Here is a 20014-nt window from a genome sequence, read left to right as displayed (position 1 = left end):
GCCACTTCTCTGTGAACAGTACGAAGTAAGTTGGTTCAACATATTTTACGAGTAGATTGGTCTCAGTTTTGCTCTATATAAAATGAAAGAGGTTTTTTATTCTGTAGAATGTATTCATGCATTTATTTATTTATTTTCCTTTTTTATTATGACGGAGAGATCAATGATGTAAATGTAAATGTGTATCAATGGGTGACAGAGTGAAGACACGTGACCAGCGGTGCTGTCCTCAGTGGAGATCCTGAACACAATGGAACTTCCTGAAAAGTCAGATGAAGACTGTCCAGGTAACAATGGCATTTAGAAAGAAAGAAAGAAAGAAAGAAAGAAAGAAAGAAAGAAAAGTAAAAAGAATTTTCATTTCTAGAGACACATTATTATCAGAAAGAGTTTGCTTAACTTCAGGAACAGTTAAATGTTTTATTCAAAAATGCTGTAGCTACATACTGTACCTGAATTCATATCAATGTGTTGATCCCGTGTTCAAAGTCTGTAAGGTGTATTTTATCAGCCCAGAAGTTGTTTTAAATCCTCCTCTGATTTTACAAAGTGCATTAATTTGTGTTAGTCATGTAAAACTGAAGTTATTGCATTTACTTGATGTCCCTGAAAGTTTGTAACATTTAATGGGATATTTTTTACACTCAGCTAGTTTTGTTAACACAGATGACTGTATTGTGCAGGTCCTTCAGTGGTGCCTGCAGTTCTTCCAGCTCTAAGAGTTCCAAACGTTCCAAGAGTTCCAAGAGTGATGTCTCCTACCATCTCTGGTATTGGTGGTTCTGGCAACGTCAACATCAATGCCACCTCCACAGACAGAGACAGAGGTACGTAATGTTTGTTAACAGGCAAATGTGGTATTTACTGGTAAGATCAAAATTTTATTCTCCCTAGATAATGACCGTAGTCCCACTGCATGAATACCATGCTCCCACAGAGCACACTTCATTATCCTCTTGTCCTTATGCAGGATCTGAACTTGCACCAGAAGACTTGGCTAACAATCCTACCATCTCTGGTCACACTGGTGGTTCTGTCAACCGCTCCACAGACAAAGGTAGGCCTACACAATATATTTTACCTGGTATAGCTTAAACTGCTAAGCTATGAAGGTTATTCTCTTAACGGCTAAGCTATGAAAGTCAGATGAGGACTGTCCAGGTGACAATTGCATTTGAAAAAAAAGAAAGAAAGAAAGAATGAAACAAAGAAACAAAGAAAGAAAGAAAATGTTTAAATAATTGTGTATCAGAAAGTGTTTGATGTAGGCCTATTTCAGGAACAGATACATGTTTTATTCAATAATGCTGTATAGCTACATAAGTTACCTGAATTCATATCAATGTGTTTATAGCTAATGACAGTCGTCCCACTGCATGAATACCATGCTCCCACAAAGCACACTTCATTATCCTCTTGTCCTCATGCAGGATCTGAACTTGCACCAGAAGACTCGGCTAACAATCCTACCATCTCTGGTCACACTGGTGGTTCTGTCAACAGCTCCACAGACAAAGGTAGGCCTACACAATATATTTTTACCCGGTATAACCAGTCCAATTTCATAATGTCATACTGCTATGTGAAAAAATTTTCAACCACTCTTTTCCCCCCTTCTTTTTGTAAACAGCACATTTTGTGATGCAGAACAGGGCACAGTTGATTCAAAACGTTACCTCAGTCATGGCTATAGTAGATAGTCTAGGAAAAATGGTCCACCATGAATTCCGTGCCAAGATTCAAGCCGAGAAGACAAGCATGGACCAAATGAGGCTACTGTATACAAAGATGCCAGAAAAAGGGGGGGTAAACATCAAAGCAGCATTTTACGATGCCCTTAAACATCACGAACACCACCTGTTGGAGAGCACAGGTAAGATAAGATTTGGCAATACATTACGTGTTTATTTTAGTGTCCACTCCAAAAGCGGAACATTGTCTACCAGGCTAATGTGGTATTTTCTACCTTAAAGATGTGAATGTCATAATGACATAATGACAAGAGTCCCTTCTCATGAATGTCATGTCCACTCACTGAGAAGATATTTGAAGAAACAAAACAAAACAAAAAAAAAACCTCTACAATAGGGATAATTATCCTATGGGGTGATGGGGCTGAGGGGTCTACATTTGTTATTATACTATATACATTACTAGCACTAGCCTTTGTAGCCTTTTTATCCAATTAAACCTTATGAGATGAACATTCTGCAAAAATAACCAAACTAGAAGCTCACACTCCGTACCACCAGGATGCGAGTTTGTATCTAGTTTGAGCAAATATTTAGATTAGCCTTTGAGAATCAGGTCAACTAAATTGCAAGGCCATGTGAATTATGTTCAACTATAGTGTTTAAGTGGTTAACGTGAGAATCACCAACCATTTTCGTTCTCATTTGTGTTCCATAATTACCATAACATGCCCTTAATTAGGCTATGTCCTTTGCACTTTTGTCCTTTAGCAACTCCTCCTGCTGTGTATCGACAACGATTCAAGTCTAGACTGAGGAAGAAGTTTCAGGTTTTGTCTACAAAACAAGGGAAAAAAACATTTCTGAATGACATTTTCCCAGACATCTACATCACAAAGGGTGGGAGTGGCGAGGTCAATAAAGAACACGAGGTCAGACAGATTGCACCAGGATCCATGCAGCCAGCAGAACCAGACAAGATCATCAGCATGGAGGACATGTTCAAAACCTTACCTGGAGAAAAGGGCCCAATAAGAACAGTGATGACGAAAGGAGTGGCTGGCATTGGTAAAACAGTCTTAGCAAATAAGCGTGCTCTGGACTGGGCAGAAGACAAAGCCGACCAGGATGTCCTCTTCATGATTCCATTCACTTTCCGAGAGCTGAATAAGAAGAAGGACAAGGTTTTCAGCTTGATGGAGCTTCTTCATCAGTACTTTGGTGAAACCAAGATGGAAGAAATCTGTGGCCCCGACGGGTCCGGAGTTATGATCACCCTTGAAGGACTGGATGAAAGTCGGCTTCTTTTAAACTTCGAGGACAATGAGATCTTGACCGATGTCACAAAGCCGGCCCCCTTGGACGTGTTGCTGACAAATCTCATAAGGGGGGACCTGCTACCCTCTGCTAAACTCTGGATAACCACTCGACCTGCTGCAGCTGATCAGATACCGACTGATTATGTTGACAGGACGACAGAGGTCAAAGGCTTCTCTGATGCTCAAAAGGAAGCGTATTTCATGAAGAGATTCAGTGATAAGGATGTGGCCAAAACAATCTTCTCACAAATCAAGAAATCACTAAGCCTCTACATCTTGTGTCACATCCCAGTCTTCTGTTCCATCCTTGCTACCGTTCTGGAGAATGCGTTAAGAGAAGGAGACCAGGATGAGAAAGGAGCAACACTTAACACCCTGGCTGCGATGTTCATCCACTTCACAGTTGACCAATCCAAAAAGATAGATGAAAAGTATACCAACAGCAAACAGAACAGCGATGTCATTCTGTCTCTTGGAAAAATGGCATTTGACCAGCTGGAAAATGGCAACCTGATCTTCAGTGAGGAAGACCTGAAAAAGTATGGCATTGATATCAGAGAGGCCGCTGTGTGCTCAGGAGTTTTCACACAGATTGTGAAAGAGGAGTATGGGCTATACGAGGACCAGACGTTCTGCTTTGCCCATCTGAGTGTTCAAGAGTTTCTCGCTGCTCTTTATGCCTATGTGTCATTCATCAACAATGGTGACAACGTACTGAGAAAACCAAAAGCAACCTCCAAGTTGCCAAATCCATTCAGAGACAAGGAATTTGACTTCTACCAGTGTGCTGTAGACAAGGCCGTAGAAAGTCCCAATGGACACTTGGACTTGTTCCTCCGTTTTCTGCTGGGCCTCTCATTGGAGACCAATCAGACTCTCTTACGACGACTGCTTGATGTGAAGCCAGGAAATAGGTCCAAGGCCAATAAAAAGACCATTGAGTACATCAAGGAGAAGATCAGGAAGAATCCCTCTCAAGAGAAGAGCATCAATCTATTCCACTGTCTGAACGAACTGAATGACCATTCTCTAGTGGAGGAGATCCAACAGTCCATGAGTTCAGGAAGTCTCTCCACAGACAAGCTCTCTCCTGCTCAGTGGTCAGCTCTGGTCTACATCTTGCTGTCATCAGAAAAGGAACTGGACGTGTTTGACCTGAAGAAATACTCTGCTACAGAGGAGTGTCTTCTGAGGCTGTTGCCAGTGGTCAAAGCCTCCAAGACAGCTCTGTAAGTGCATTGACATGAGTGGTTAGATTCAAGATTATGTTGTTTTATTTTAATAGAAAATTAAATACAATACAATAATGTTTTTTTATTTCTGTTCTTTTTTCTTCAGGCTGAGTGGCTGTAACCTTTCAGAGAGATGCTGTAAGGAGTTATCGTCAGTTCTCAGCTCCAGCTTCAGTTTGAGAGAAATTGACCTCACTAACAACGATCTACAAGATAGTGGCGTGGATCTGCTTTATGCTGGACTGGCGAGTAAGCACTGTATACTGGAAACTCTCAGGTCAGTAAGTAGGTGCACTGATAATAAATAGTTAGATTCAATGCGTGATTATAGGATGTCATTTAATCTGTGTCAACTTGACTGAGCTTTCAGGAAGTAAACACAAATACACAAGGAAAACAAATCTGCACATTAACCCCACCTGGTGGCCCATTAGAATAATGTTAACTTCATAGACACATACAAAACAGAAAAAGTACAAAACTATGGCACCACCTCTTTAACACTGGTGCACTGCACTTTAATATGTGTATATGAGCATATATGCATCTATTTTATGTGTGTGTGTGTGTGTTTGTGCGTGTGTTTGTGCACTGATATGAACTGTTAGTTTCAACTAGTTAGTTTCAATATCACGTGATCATATTTTATCATCACACAGATGTTTGTGCTGAGGTATGCATGTGCGTGTGCGTGTGCGTGTGTGTGTGTGTGTGTGTGTGTGTGTGTGTGTGTGTGTGTACAATTATCATTCTTTTTTTCTCCAGGCTGAGTGGCTGTAACCTTTCAGAGAGATGTTGTAAGGAGTTATCGTCAGTTCTCAGCTCCAGCTTGAGTTTGAGAGAGATTGACCTCAGTAATAACGATCTACAGGATAGTGGCATGGATCTGCTCTCTGCTGGACTGGCGAGTAGGCACTGTATACTGGAAACTCTCAGGTTAGTAACTAGGTGCACTGATAATAACTAATTAGATTCTTTATCACATGATCGAATTTTATGATCACATGTGTGCTGAGATTCATCGATCATAACATACTCTGAGGTAATTACCATTGTTTTGGGTTGAGATTGGCAAATTTCCTGGGGCAATCAGCCCAGATCATGCATGTCACATGTCACATGCATGTCACATGTCACATGTGTCTTCACATTGGTATGGATTCCGTGTGCATGGGTCTTACTTTTCAATGACTAAAACTAAGATGAAAAATGTTTGTCGACTACAGTACTTGTTGTCACTTGTCACTGACGAAAAACAAAATTAAAACAAAGTTAAAACTAAGCTATGATGACTAAATCTAGGACTAAACATATCGACAATTTCCTCAACAAATAAAAACTATATTAAAATGATAGGGAGGGACTAGTGGAGGATAGATCCAGTGGAACTAAAAGACAAGTCATCTTAAGTTTGGTCGCGCTCTGGTGTTGCACTCTGAACTACAAGCTCGCAACGTTGTGAGCTTGTAGATCGGCTATTTTCAGCATGCAATCAAGAGTAAAATCTGGCATTACGACCAGGGGCATAGTTCCGCCGATTTAAAATGAGCCCAATACGGAACTAAAACTTCCTATGATTGGCCGCTAGTTGCGCTGTTCCCCGCCTGCCCTCGACACTTCCTCTTTTGTGCCCACCAAGTTGGACGGGTCGCTCCAATCAACTGCAGCGGGTGGACGAGGTATCCAGCTTTTTATATCTGTGGCCAATAGCCTCCTCTGATCGCATTTCAATCTATGATGGCGACACCCATGCCAAGGACCCATATTGTTTCATTTGCGCTATGGCGTCGCTTTGTCCATATCTTTTATACAGTCTATGATTATGACACCATCAAGGCCCGCCAACATACATTTATGTAGACAAAATCAACAGTAGATTTAGTTCACTAACTAAAACTACATAAAACATAACACTTTTCAGATGACTAAAATGTGATAAAAACTAAATGAAAATGTTTAAAAAAAAACTATGGCTAAGACTAAATCAGAATTTGCTGTAAAATGTAAGATGCAGTGAATAGTAATTAAAGGGGAGGGGGGGGGAGTATATGATGTCATTTAATCTGTGTTTTTCGACTTGACTAAGAGGCTTTCAGCTTTCAGGAAGTAAACAAAAATAGAGAGGGAAGACAAATCTGCTCGTTATAACCCCACCCGGTGGCCTATTAGAATAATGTTAACTTCATGGACACATACATACAGTATATGTGTGCATAATTATGTTTGTGTGTACAGCCATACATGTGTGTATAAAACATAAAATACAATTATCATTCTTTTTTTCTCCAGGCTGAGTGGCTGTAACCTTTCAGAGAGATGCTGTAAGGAGTTATCGTCAGTTCTCAGCTCCAGTTTGAGTTTGAGAGAGATCGACCTCAGTAACAACGATCTACAGGATAGCGGAGTGGATCTGCTCTCTGCTGGACTGGCGTGTAAGCACTGTATACTGGAAACTCTCAGGTTAGTAACTAGGTGCACTGATAATAACTAGTTAGATTCAATATCGTTTTATGATTGAATGTTGGTAGTATTAGACTGCGGGGCACAGACACAATTTGCACAATACACAACACACTGCAATACACACAAAACACAACACAGTACAATATACCACACCACACAACAGGAAATAGGTCTAATGTAAAAAAGAAGACCATTGAGTGCTACACTACAAGCAAATACACAGCCATCATAGTGAACATGTCAGTGTAGAGAAGGCAGTGTTTATGTACTCAAGGTGAAATAAATTAAAGATTAAAGGTGTATATTGTTACATTTCATAATATGAGTGGTTTTGGTTCCTGCCAATTCCTCATTATTTCAGCAGCAATAATAACACTAAAAGAAGATAATTAAGACGTATAACTGTAGTAAAGACAAAGGCAAATAAAATTAAATAAATAACACGTACATTCATCATGACACACTGAGGTACTTCTTCTGTGTGCATGGGTCTTACTTTAAATATTATATGCATATTTGTACAGTATGTGTGCACTGCACCTTACAGTATGTACATGTATGTATGTGTGCATAATTATGTTTGTCATACATTAGGTAACTGTGTGTATGTGTGTGTGTGTGTGTGTGTGTGTGTGTGTGTGTGTGTGTGTGTGTGTGTGTGTGTGTGTGTGTGTGTGTGTGTGTGTGTGTGTGTGTGTGTGTGTGTGTGTGTGTGTGTGTGTGTGCACGCGCGCGTGCGCGTGTAGTTTGTCAGGCTGCGGGGTCACAGAAAAAGGCTGTTCTTCCCTCGACTCAGCTCTGACCTCCAACCCCTCCCATTTGAAAGCTTTGAACATTAGCTACAACCATCCAGGAGAGCCAGGAGTGGCGCTACTGTCTGCTAGACAGAAGGATCCTCACTGCAGCCTTGAGACGCTTAGGTATGGAGGCACTTGATTCACTCAGTGTCAATATGCTCTAGTAGGTTTACAGTACACTATAACTGTGATCGTGTACAGTATAGTATTGTTTAATGTTTAATAGAGTGAAATCCTTATCATATTGTTTTATTGTCAAAGGGAAAATACAGGCCTGACTATATTTCTCCCTCTCCCACAGTGTTCACCATGCTGGAGAGTGTAGGCTGACACCAGGTTTGAGGAAGTGGACATTAAGTAAGTGTGTATTCTGTTTTATTCATTGAATCGAAACAGCACATATCCAGCGATTACATCCAGTCAGAGGTTTCAGTTAATTGTAGGAAAGTAGTAGGAATGGTAGCATAGGGTTGTAGGACGTAGGATAGGATATCATATTATTTATACTTTGTAAACTGGTGCTGTATTGTATCTTGTCAGATGACACTCATTCATTGAACAGATTCAATATCTCGATTACTGAAAAATCCCCCATCATTCAATACCAAATGTTGATATCTAAAGATTGAATGTTATGAACCAATGAGCATGCAGTAAAAAATTGAGAAGCAACACATTCTGCCGTCATACAACACAGTATAGCCTAATAGGTTTGAGGGTGAAACACAGCTTCACAGTAAAACTAAAAATGGGTTATAGGTTCCAAGTGGTTCCATTTGTACACTCTCAGATCAGTAGTGTTACACTGAATTGTGGTATTTGCTTTTAAAAATAAGAAGTATTCAAAAGTACAAATTACAAAGTACAATTTCTTTTTAACATCAACACATTTCTGTAGTGAATAAAACGTTGTAAACCTGTCCGGACTGATATCCAGGCAGCGTATGATGAATCTCCATGATTAAGTATATAGGCGGTAACAAGTCTGTTCCCCCGCCTGGCCGTTCGCCGATCATTATGTGTTGTCCGTTCGTCTGGAAGGTGTCCGTTCGCCTGCAGTTTTACTGTACATCACTCAATAAGAATACGAATGGGTAATTCCTGGGCAAAAGTCGGGCGAAAGTTGTGCGAGCACCTGGCGAAATATCTGCCTTTTTTTGGCGAGCGGCTTGTATTCTATGAGAGTAGAGACCCTATTGTTGTCCACGCCTTACCCCTTATCCGTAAACTCTTTTGCCATTTTTTACTAATTTGAGAAAAAATATTTCAAATAGTTGATCTACAAGCTCACAATGTGTTGGTGTAGATCGGCTATTTGAAGTATTTTGAAATATTTTTCAAACATAGTAAAAAAAAGGCAAAGACGTTTAGGGATAAGGGGTAAGGCAAGGACGAAAATATATCTGTAAGTGTCTATGGTTATATTGGTTCTAAGGGGCTGGTTTGTTTGATGTAATCAAGCTTATCCAATTAAAATTCATAAACAATGTCATAGTGAATTAACCCACTTGGACCAGAGGCCTAGTTTGAATCCTAACCTAACTTGACTGAAAATCGTCAAATATGTATAAAATGTAAAAGATTTCACAGATGCTTCTCGGTTTCATAGGCTTTCCGGGCCTTAATGGGTAAATGGGCAACTGAGCACTGAGTTAAAATGGAATGTGCTCAATCTGCTTTGATTTGTATTAGTTGAATGTGCCCATTAAAACCAGGAAAGCATCTGTGTCATTTTATTTTTAAGCCGTATAATAGCACATTGGTACTCAAAGTGGGTTCCAGGGACCCCCAGGGGTCCTTGGGGGAGTACCAGGGGGTCCCCAGAAAGATAAGTGAATGTAGCATCACAATCAATTCAACCACGTTTTATACTTTGGCTATTAAAAAATAGCAGATATACAAGCTCACAGCGTGGCACCAAGTGACACACTAGGAGCTTGTAGATCTGCTATTTCTGAAATTTGTTCAAATATTTGAATATATAATATTCATACATTTAAGCAATAAACTAAATTCTTTGCTATTGGAATCCGTGGACACATTCATAATGCCACTGCTATGCTCCATAGCATTGCTTCCCAAACTGGAGGAGGAGGAGGGGGGGGGGGGGGGGGGATGTGTGTTTCTTCTATAAAATTCTACAAAGTAACTTGTAGGCCTAACTAAAGTTTTGAAATAATTGCAATGCAGTAAATTACAATATTTTACCCTGAGACATAGTGGAGTAAAAGCAAAACAAATAACATTATATTTATTTATTCATCTATTTATTTATGTATTACTAAAACAGTGTTTTTTCTTTGGTTAAATATTTAAATCTGCTATTTACAAATACTGCTGTAAATTAACAGAGGTCAAAGGCTTCACTGATGCTCAGAAGGAGAGTAAAATACTGTTGAAGTGGTTAATTAATGTTTTTAATTATTTATGTAAATGCAAATAACAAATAACGTTATTTAACATTTAAAATAAAAAACCTATGAAGTAAAATGGGAGTAGGCCTACCCAAGTAAAGTAAACGTACTTCCATATTATACATACAGTACTTGTGTTCAGTTACTTTCCACCACTGCATATGAGATAGGGTCCATTTGGTTACACTTGTACCCTCTCAAGGTCAAATGTGACATGCTTATTTCTCATCTAACTCTTAATGTGGTGATGTGTCATTCATACAGGTTGGTTTTATTCATGGTAAAAACTCAAATTTGTTCAGAAAATGTTTTTGTTTATCGCTGCGTTATATTCATATTTGCTGTATAGATGAACTCATGACACAAACATCAGTTTTAATTAAGTAATGTGTGAATAAAATCCACAAAATCCACACGCAGACATTGTGAGTTATGAATGAGTTAGGGTCCATTTGGTTCTAGGTTAGGTTTGGGTTACAACGACGACGACGACGATGATGTGGTTAGGTGTTATGATCAATTTTGTTTAATTTGTACCCTCAGACAGTTACAAATAGGAGGTTCAGAATTATGAATGGCCTATGTTCCATTTGTACCAGTGTTGCCAGACGTACGATAATTATCGTATTTGTACGATAATTTGACCCTCTGTACGATGTACGATCAATAATTCCAAAAATGCCCAAATGTACGATAATTTCGGCATATCACCAAAAAGAGCGTGAATTCACTATTTTCCCTGGCTGCTGATCTGGGATCTGGTTTGACTTCTCAAAATAAGCCAGGAAATCAGTCAATCTGACCCTAGATCTGTAATTGGAAGCATTAAAAACACCGGTTGCATCTTTCCAGACCAGTTTCAGGCTTTTATTTGTGTAAGCTCCAGGAAGTTGCCTGCCTCCACACAGCATATTTGATATGTTTTTGTCACGCCGGAGTCTCAAACAAGGGCGTTTCTTACACTAAAGACGCATTTTTGGTGAAATTAAGTTTTTACGCAAGTGATTTCTCTTTTTTGGCTGTGTACGATAGTTTCATGTCAAATACGATAATTCTGAGCCTCCGGTACGATAATTCAACATTTCCCATCTGGCAACACTGATTTGTACCCACTGAGATTTATAATCCATATAATAAAATGCAGGGGTGTCCCACAAAATTCTGGGCCCTGCTGGGTACAAGGATTCACTGTGGGCCCCCCATGAATGTACTTCATAAGGGGAGGGGGTTTAACCCATTTAGACTGGGAACACATTATTACGCACCTCTACGAGGTTGCAGCGCGGTACTCGGTGCCGCGCTGTGAGCTTGTATATCTGCTATTTTTCAATAGCTAAAGTATATAAAATAATTAAGGCCCCCTCCACCTTGGGCCCTAGTAACCTAGTCCCTCTCCCCCCTTGTGACACCCCTGATAATATGGGTTACAGCCATAGAGTATAATAGAGAGCAGATAGCCCAGCCCCCCAGCTATTAATTTCAATGCAAGTTGAATTGAAATGGATGTGCCAATCTGGATGTGGATCTGGATGTGCCAAAATGTGTTACATCGAGACACAAACGACACTCGACGTCATTGAACTCGTATGCTCATGCATGTAGTCCCCCCGCCTGCTGTTCCAGCTTTGGCCAGTGGGCCCTCTTCCATTTGCACCCTCTTGGGGTCCATTTGGTTCAATTTTTACCCTCTTGTAGTTACAAACGGGTTAGGGTCCATTCGGTTCAATTTGTACCCTCTGGTAGTTACAAACGGGTTTAGGTCCGTTCGGTTAAATTTGTACCCTCTTAGAGTCATGAATTGGTTAGGATCATTTTGGTCCCATTTGTACTCTCTTAAAGTTACAAAAGGATTAGGGTCCATTTGGTTCAAATTGTACCCTCTGTCAGTTACAAACGGGTGAGGGTCCATTTGGTTCAATTTGTACCCATTTAGAGTTACAAATGGGTTTGCATCATTTGGTTACTTTTGTACACTCAAGTAAATGGTTTAGTGTGCATTTGGTAAAATGTGTACCCTCTCAGTTATAATGGGTTAACTTAGGACCCATTTGGTTCCATTTTACCCTCTCAGAGTTAAAAAGGGGTTTGCATAATTTTCATAGGCCAATGTTTTAAGAGTTAAATTAACACTGAGGATTATACGGTGTGACATGTACTGTAATATGGAAAATGATGACAATTTACAGAAGGTAGTTCTACATTTTCAGGGTGAAAAAAAATTAAACAAAATAAAAAATAGCAGATCTACCAGTTCACAGAGCGCCGCGGTGTGACGCTCTGTGAGCTTGTAGATCGGCTATTTTTGAACAGCTTAAAGGGATATTCCACTTAAAAAAGACTTTTGGTCACTTTATCATCTAATCAGGCTTTTATGAACACCCTGGACATTTTTTTATTTACTTCATTCAATATTTAGATATTTGATGTAAATGTTAGTTGTTGTTACCCTCAGGCTCAGGGCCTCTCCACATACTGTGCACACCCATTGTAACTTCAAACTTCATTTTAACCATGACAGATTCATTGAAAACATTCTTTTTTTCTTCTGGTTACTCATACTACCCTCCTAATTCGTGAGCAGGCCGTGTTTTCTCAATAACCTTTTTCATTTATTTTTAATAATTTGTTGGGAAAATGAGAAAAATAATTAAAAATAAATGAAAAAGGTTTTTGAGAAAACATGGCCCACTCACGCATTAGGAGGGTAGTATGAGTCACCAGAACAAATAATTGGTGTTTTTAATGTTAAAATGGAGTTTGAAGTTACAATGGGTGTGTATGGGGAGCGGCTCTGAGCCTGGGGAGGCAGACTCATGCAAGGTAGAGTTTTTTCTTTTTTTAAAGTGGAATAACCCTTTAAATATGAAATAGGGCATATAGGTGGTTAATGTATGTGAATTACCTTGTTTTCATTTATTATTAATAATAACATCTGTACGTCATTATTACGTTGTATTTGTTTGTAAACTGTTGTTGTGTTGCATCTCGTTCTCTCATCAGGTGCGTGTGAACTCGCACTGGATCCAAACACGGCAAACCGAAAGCTCTCTCTGTCTGACAGCAACAGGAAGGTGACCAATGTGGGAGAGGATCAGAAGTATCCTGATCACCCAGACAGATTTACAGCCTGGAGACAGGTGATGTGTAGAGAGAGTCTGATTGGACGATCTTACTGGGAGGTGGAGTGGAGTGGTGAAGGGGTTGAGATAGCAGTGACATACAGATCAATCAAAAGACAGGGTAAAGGTGATGACTGTAGCTTTGGACGTAATAACAAGTCCTGGGGTCTGGGTTGTTATGGTGATGATAACAGTTACAGAGTGTATCACAATAAGAAGCCCACTGTCCTCCCTGTCAGTATCTCTGGCTCCAACAGAGTAGGAGTGTATTTGGACTGTCCTGCTGGCACTCTGTCCTTGTACAGAGTGTTGTCTGACACACTGACACACCTACACACCTTCCAGGCCACATTCACTGAACCACTCTATGCTGGGTTCAGCTGCTGGTCTGGAGCCTCAGTGTCTCTGTGTCAGAGAGGAGGAGCAGGAAGAGGAGGGTTAGGTTAGGGTTACCATGACAACGACGATGAGGTGGTTAGGAGTTAGGGTTACAAAACCCTCTGACAAAATGGGTTAGGGTCAAATAATTACAGGCTCCTCCACCGTGGGCCCCCCATGAATGTTCTTCATAGGGGGTTTAACCCATTTAGATTGGGAACGCATTATTATGCATTATTTAATGCTTTAAATATTGAAAAATCGCAGATAAGCTCTTTGAGTATTTTTGACCCGATTCTATAAATGTTTTCTAAATCCTTCTAAGTTTTTTTTTTAAAACCTATGTTTATGTCAGTGGTTCTCAAACTTTTGAAGGACCCCCAAAATGATTGGCCACGGACCCCCATGTCAAAATATTTCGTTCCAGGGACCCCCGAGAAGCAAAATTTGAGTTACAAATGTTCCCTTAAAAATGCACATATTCAAAGACTTGCACACATTTTCACGACGTTTCAAAAATAATAATAGCAGATCTAAAGTATAAAATAATGAAGGCCCCTCCACCTTGGGCCCTAGTAACTCAGTCCCACTCCCCCCCCCCCCTTGTGACGCCCCTGGGCTGGAGCCAGACTAAATGAGCCAGACTGTATAGAGCTTGTAAATGATGGTTGATATATTGTTCAGAGCTACAACTATGTGATGTTTGCTGTTTGTTTCACATGATTCACATAAGAATCAAGCATGCATAGAATCAATAAGACATGTATTATGCCATGCTGTTGCTTTTCAAACTCTGTAATATATAAACTACATGATGTTCTATATAAAGATGCTCTGATTTTCTTCATTCATGTGTAAGTCAATTGGTTTTGGACGTATTGTTCCTTGAAGTGTCAAGGACAGTAGAAAATGTCATGAGTAAATATTGTCTATAATGTATGTACATTGTTATCAACTTTTATGACAATAAACGTCCAACTTTCATTCTCTTTGAAAGGCGCATTTGTTTGTTATTCATATTTTTAATATAATTGTAATCAATATCCTTTGTGTAGAATGAATTGCAGAGTTTGTGCTGATTATGTCTGTTGATTTAAAAACTTAAAGCATTTGGTTTTCAAAGTGGGTCACAATCATTTTAACCACTTTAAGCACATTTTATATTTGGCTATTAAAAATGGCAGATATACAAGCTCATCGCGTCACTTTGTGCTGTAGATCTATGTTTTGCTAAGGAACGTCTCTTACATGCCAGCCATGAAAATAATTATAGTATTATGTTTAACTATTATAAATTTAAAGGTACTGCAGGGTAAGTGATTTTTGTTGGTGAAAACAAAACCACATTTTGCAGTATTTTGTTAGAAGGTTAAAGCTCTATACAGTATTTTCTGATATTAATCAGCATTATAGAGGGTTTGCTAAATAACAGGGATCTCCCGATTTCTCCAACGCTTTAGTAAACAGAAATATATTTTCTACTGTATTATCAGCCTGCAATAATGCTGCATTCACACTTAGAGAAGCCAAGCTAATGGTTTGCTGGGTAATTCAATGTATTCTCTATGCAAACCAGCTTTAAAAAATTCCAAGCTTTTTTTTATAGCTTGGAAATTTTAAAAGCTGGTTTGCATAGAGAATACATTGAATTACCAAGCAAACCATTAGCTTGGCCTCAGTGTGAATGCAGCATAAGACAGACGTTTTCCACTGTTTGGCCGTGCAGGTCAGATCCAGTGTGAATGTTCACACCAGCCTTGGAAGACGAGTCTGTGATCATGTGGCCTGTTATTGTGGGCTCGCCTAAAGGCGAGCACACGTATGTTATCTTCATTATTTATTTATTTCTATACTAGTCAGTATCCTAAAACTTTGGCGCGCTTCATCTCTTAAACGCTTACACCTTTCAACACCATTCAAATTTTTATGTGTTCAGCTTACTGAGGACAAGTGTGCGTGTATTTTTCTTTTTGAAATGTTTTGTAGTATAAATATAAAAAAATAAAAATGTTTAACTTTAAGCACCCAATGCATTTCCAATGGGTTTAGTAGAGTGGAGAGAAGGATAATAGACCCATGTTTATGTTAAGGCGCTGTGGCTGCAGTGTTCACACTTCAGATATGCTATCTATATCATTGCGTTCACACAGGTCTGCTCTCTGATTTGATCCAAATGTCTAAGCTGTGTGATGTATAAAACTATAGTTATAGTTAAAACTATAAATAAATGTCCCTCTCCACTCTACTGATTACACAGCTGTGATCAAGAATCAAGTCCGGGCGATGGGATGTAAATCCCATAGCCATATATCCTAGAGCCCGCAGGGACAGTCAGCCATATTAGTGGTTGTTGTTGGTTGTCAGGGAGATATCAAAACCAATGCATTTCCAAGTCAGATCCACAAACACAATAAAAGCCATGCTCCACTCCTCAGTCTGGAGTGGCCACATAGAAGAACGCCTTGGTTATAGACATAGTGGAGGACAGATGTGATCTGGGATTGTTAGCCTACAGTATATGCACTCAATATACTCCACTACAGTTGGAGTCCATTTGACAGTTGCTGGTTCCCAAACACAGAATCAAAAATGTAGATCTAGAACACATAGAATATGTACAGTACAGTAAGGTTCAGTAGAGTACAGTAAAAGTACAGTAAGGTTCAGTAGAGTACAGTAAAGTACAGTAAGGTACAGAAAGGTACAGTACAGAAAGGTACAGTAGAGTACAGTACAGTAAGGTACAGTAAAGTACAATACAGTACAGTAAGGTACAGTAGAGTACAGTAAAGTACAGTAGAGTACAGTAAGGTACAGTAGAGTACAGTAAAGTACAGTATAGTAAGGTACAGTAGAGTACAGTACAGTAAGGTACAGTACGGCACAGTAGAGTACAGTACAGTATAGTACAGTAAGGTACAGTAGAGTACAGTAAAGTACAGTACAGTAAGGTACAGTACAGTAAGGTACAGTAGAGTACAGTAAAGTACAGTAAGGTACAGTACAGTAGAGTAGAGTAAAGTACAGTACAGTAAGGTACAGTAAGTTACAGTAGAGTACAGTAAAGTACAGTAAGGTACAGCAGAGTACAGTAAAGTACAGTACTGTAAGGTACAGTACAGTACAGTAGTGTACAGTAAAGTACAGTAAAGTACAGTAACGTACAGCACAGTACGGTACAGCAAGATACAGTAGTGTACAGTAAAGTACAGTACAGTAAAGTACAATACAGTACAGTACAGTAAGGTACAGTAGAGTACAGTAAAGTACAGTAGAGTACAGTAAGGTACAGTAGAGTACAGTAAAGTACAGTATAGTAAGGTACAGTAGAGTACAGTACAGTAAGTTATAGTACGGCATAGTAGAGTACAGTACAGTATAGTACAGTAAGGTACAGTAGAGTACAGTAAGGTACAGTACAGTAAGGTACAGTACAGTAAGGTACAGTACAGTACAGTAAGGTACAGTAGAGTACAGTAAAGTACAGTACAGTAAGGTACAGTAGAGTACAGTAAAGTACAGTAAGTTACAGTAGAGTACAGTAAAGTACAGTAAGTTACAGTACAGTACAGTACAGTACAGTAAGGTGCAGTACAGTATAGTAAGGTACAGTACAATACTGTAGGGTACTGTACCTTACAGTACCTTAAAGTATCCTATTTGTTGGGTTGGAATCGAGCCCACACTGTTTCGAAGGAACAGTATTTCTAGTTGCGTTTTGGTACCACTAGAGGGCAATAGAACATAAATAGTTACACATAAGCAAAACAGAACAGAACAGCTCTAGCTTCATATTAAATGTCTTGTTCTCATCATATATTTTTTCTCATCAATCATATCATTATTTAGGTCAATAATTTAAAAGAGTATTCATTCAGGGCATGAAGGGGCAATGTATGACCTAGGGTAGGCCTAAGGCTTAGCAACATGCAGGATCTGTGGCTTAAAGGGATATTTCACTTTATAAAGGAACTGACCTCCCTCTACATTTATACTGTTTCACTTCCACTTTGGTCTGATCATGTCTATTAGGTGTCATCACTTCCAATTACAGCTGTTAAATCTGTATCCTGACTGAGTTCTCTATCCTGATTGGATAAAATTGGTATCCCGACCTGAAAATGAGGGGGTCCCCAGTATAATTGGCTAATATAGCATCACAATCATTTTAACCACTTTAACCATATTTTATGCTTTGCCATATTTTATCACAAGAAATGCTATTTTTGTATAAAAAAAGAAACTAAACATTTTTAACAAAAGTCTTTGCATCTGGGGGTCCCTGGCACAAAATACTTTGAGATGGGGGTCCTCAAACAAATCCATATAATTCTGAGGGTCCTTGCCATAAAGAGTTTGAAAGCCCTTGGCCTCAGAGGAACACTATCCATCATCTAGACTAGGTGGAAACCTTGTATGTCCAAAACTGTTCCTTTTCAAGAAATGAAAAACAACCTGTGATCCAATGGATCTAACGCAGTTATTATTTATTCACAAGCTCTTGTTAATATTTTTCATTGGTTTAATGTTTATAAATACAAAAACACTGACACTCTTACCCAGTGGTTCTCAAACCTTTTCATGTCAAGGACCCTCAAATTGTAGCTACAGTGTTTGGCCACAGACCCCAATCCTATCTGGAAAAAAAAAAAAATGTGTTGTGCCAGCCCAGGGACCCCCAGAAAAGAGGAGGGGGAAAAAGAAGCAGATAATAAGCTCACAGTTCGGCACAAAGTTTGTACATCTGCTATTTTTGAATAGCCTAACCTATAAATGGATAGAAGTGGTTCAAATGATTTTGATGCTGCACTTACTATACTTTTACTGGGGACCCCCGCAGCAACCACTGTCACGTTAACTTTAAATGTATTAAAAATAGCTCATAGGCCTATGTGAAAATCCAAAGTTTCTCATATTATGTTCTAGATCTAGAGTGTTGGTCCAGTAATAGGGGTCTGTCTGTCTAATGCATTTACAGGTCGGTCCAGTTCCAAATCCTATACACTAGACTAGAGGATAAACAAATACAGTTAAATTGGAAGTGATGACAATGAATTGGATTGATGTGATCGGATGAAATTGGTGAACCACCTGACAATGTCTATTATATATATTTATACAACTAAAGAGCTAGAGAGACAGGGACACCTGTTACTGAACAAACACGCTATAGCAATGATTAGGCTATCAGAACATAGAACAACTAAAAAACAAACAAACCTATTAGCACTTTTGATTATCAACCACTTCGGTGGTTGTATTATTCTAAGCCTACAATAAGACAGAAGGTTTCCACTGTTTGGCCCTGCAGGTCAGATCCAGTGTGAATGATCACAGCAGCCTTGGAAGACGAGTCTGCGATCATATGGCCTGTTATTGCGTTTTGGTACCACTAGAGGGCAATATAACATTGAGTATAAATAGACATATGCCAGGCTTACTCAATCAAAGCAAAACAGCACAGCTCTACCTTCATATTAAACGTCTTGGTCTCGTCATATATTTTAGGCATAGGATACCACAATTATCATATTCCGCTGTGAGAGCACGACAGAGCTGTCCTAATTCAGGTCAATAAGTGTAGGCTATTCATTGAGGGCATTGGGGCAATTAATTGAATTACCGTAAATGACCTATTAGTGTGGGGATTTAAGGGGAGCAAAATGCTAATTTTGTGCAAATGTCTTAAAGCGCAACATTTTGCACAGATGTCGCTCAGGGCATGCTCTAATGATTTAGCTAGGGTGCCCGAGCCGACGACCTTCGGGGTCGCCACAGCGGCCAAATCAAGTTGGGCTCCCATTGACTTTCTATACAGGAGGAAATGGGTATTTAAGTAGGATCTGAGGGGTCTAACTTGGGGTTTGTCAAGATGCTGAATCCATTGCAGGCATTTGTTTTCCCCAAAAAACATTCCTTGGGCTGGAAATGGCCTCAGAAAACGATGCATGTATGGGTGAGCATTCATGTTAGTCGGAGGCCTTAGGGTTTTTTTCTGGTGCTAATCAGTCTAAAAGCGCAACATTTTGCACAGATGTGCCTGCAATGGATTCAGCATCATGACAAACCCCTAGTTAGACCCCTCAGATCCTTTTTTTTCCCTGGGTATTTTCCTCCTGTAGGCCTATAGAAAGTCAATGGGAGCCCAACTTGATTTGGCCGCTGTGGCGACCCCGAAGGTCGTCGGCTCGGGCGCCCTAGCTAAATCATTAGAGCAAGCCCTGGGCTACATCTGTGCAAAATGTTGCGCTTTAAGACAAATTTGCACACAATTAGCATTTGCTCCCCTTAAATCCCCACACAATAGGCTAGGCCTAAGCAACATGCAGGATATGAGGCTTAAAGGACAACCATGATAACCATGATAGTCACACCCTTTAAAAACACAGAGGCCTTTAAGCCTGGGAAGGGGAGCTGGATGATGATGATGATGATGATGATGCATCTTTTTTTATACTGCATCTGTAGATGTCACTGTCCCAGTGCACAAGACTGCTGACTATCACCTGGATCTCCTTCTCCATAATAAAGTTCACACACTGACCTCACCAACATGTGGAACGCCCTACCGCTGGCCTTAAAGGAGTGCAAATCCCTAGCC

The 20014-nt window shown here is 39.6% G+C and overlaps 1 protein-coding gene across 1 annotated transcript; it reads left to right on the top strand.

Moving 5' to 3' along the window:
* Positions 1 to 250: 250 nt before the first annotated feature.
* LOC308280207 (NACHT, LRR and PYD domains-containing protein 3-like) lies at positions 251 to 13482 on the top strand (the record flags this gene model as incomplete). The annotated part of the gene is made up of 10 exons (XM_080720470.1): positions 251 to 287; positions 684 to 827; positions 971 to 1057; positions 1431 to 1517; positions 1631 to 1873; positions 2463 to 4239; positions 4349 to 4519; positions 5008 to 5178; positions 6532 to 6674; positions 12917 to 13482. 10 exons carry the CDS (start codon positions 251 to 253, stop codon positions 13480 to 13482), a joined length of 3426 nt encoding a protein of 1141 aa, XP_080576596.1.
* Positions 13483 to 20014: the final 6532 nt, after the last annotated feature.

This window comes from Nannobrachium achirus, assembly GCF_963921795.1.
Source record: "Nannobrachium achirus genome assembly, chromosome: 24".
In the NCBI taxonomy this organism is placed as follows: Eukaryota; Metazoa; Chordata; class Actinopteri; order Myctophiformes; family Myctophidae; genus Nannobrachium; species Nannobrachium achirus.
This window is presented reverse-complemented; position numbering and strand designations above follow the sequence as displayed.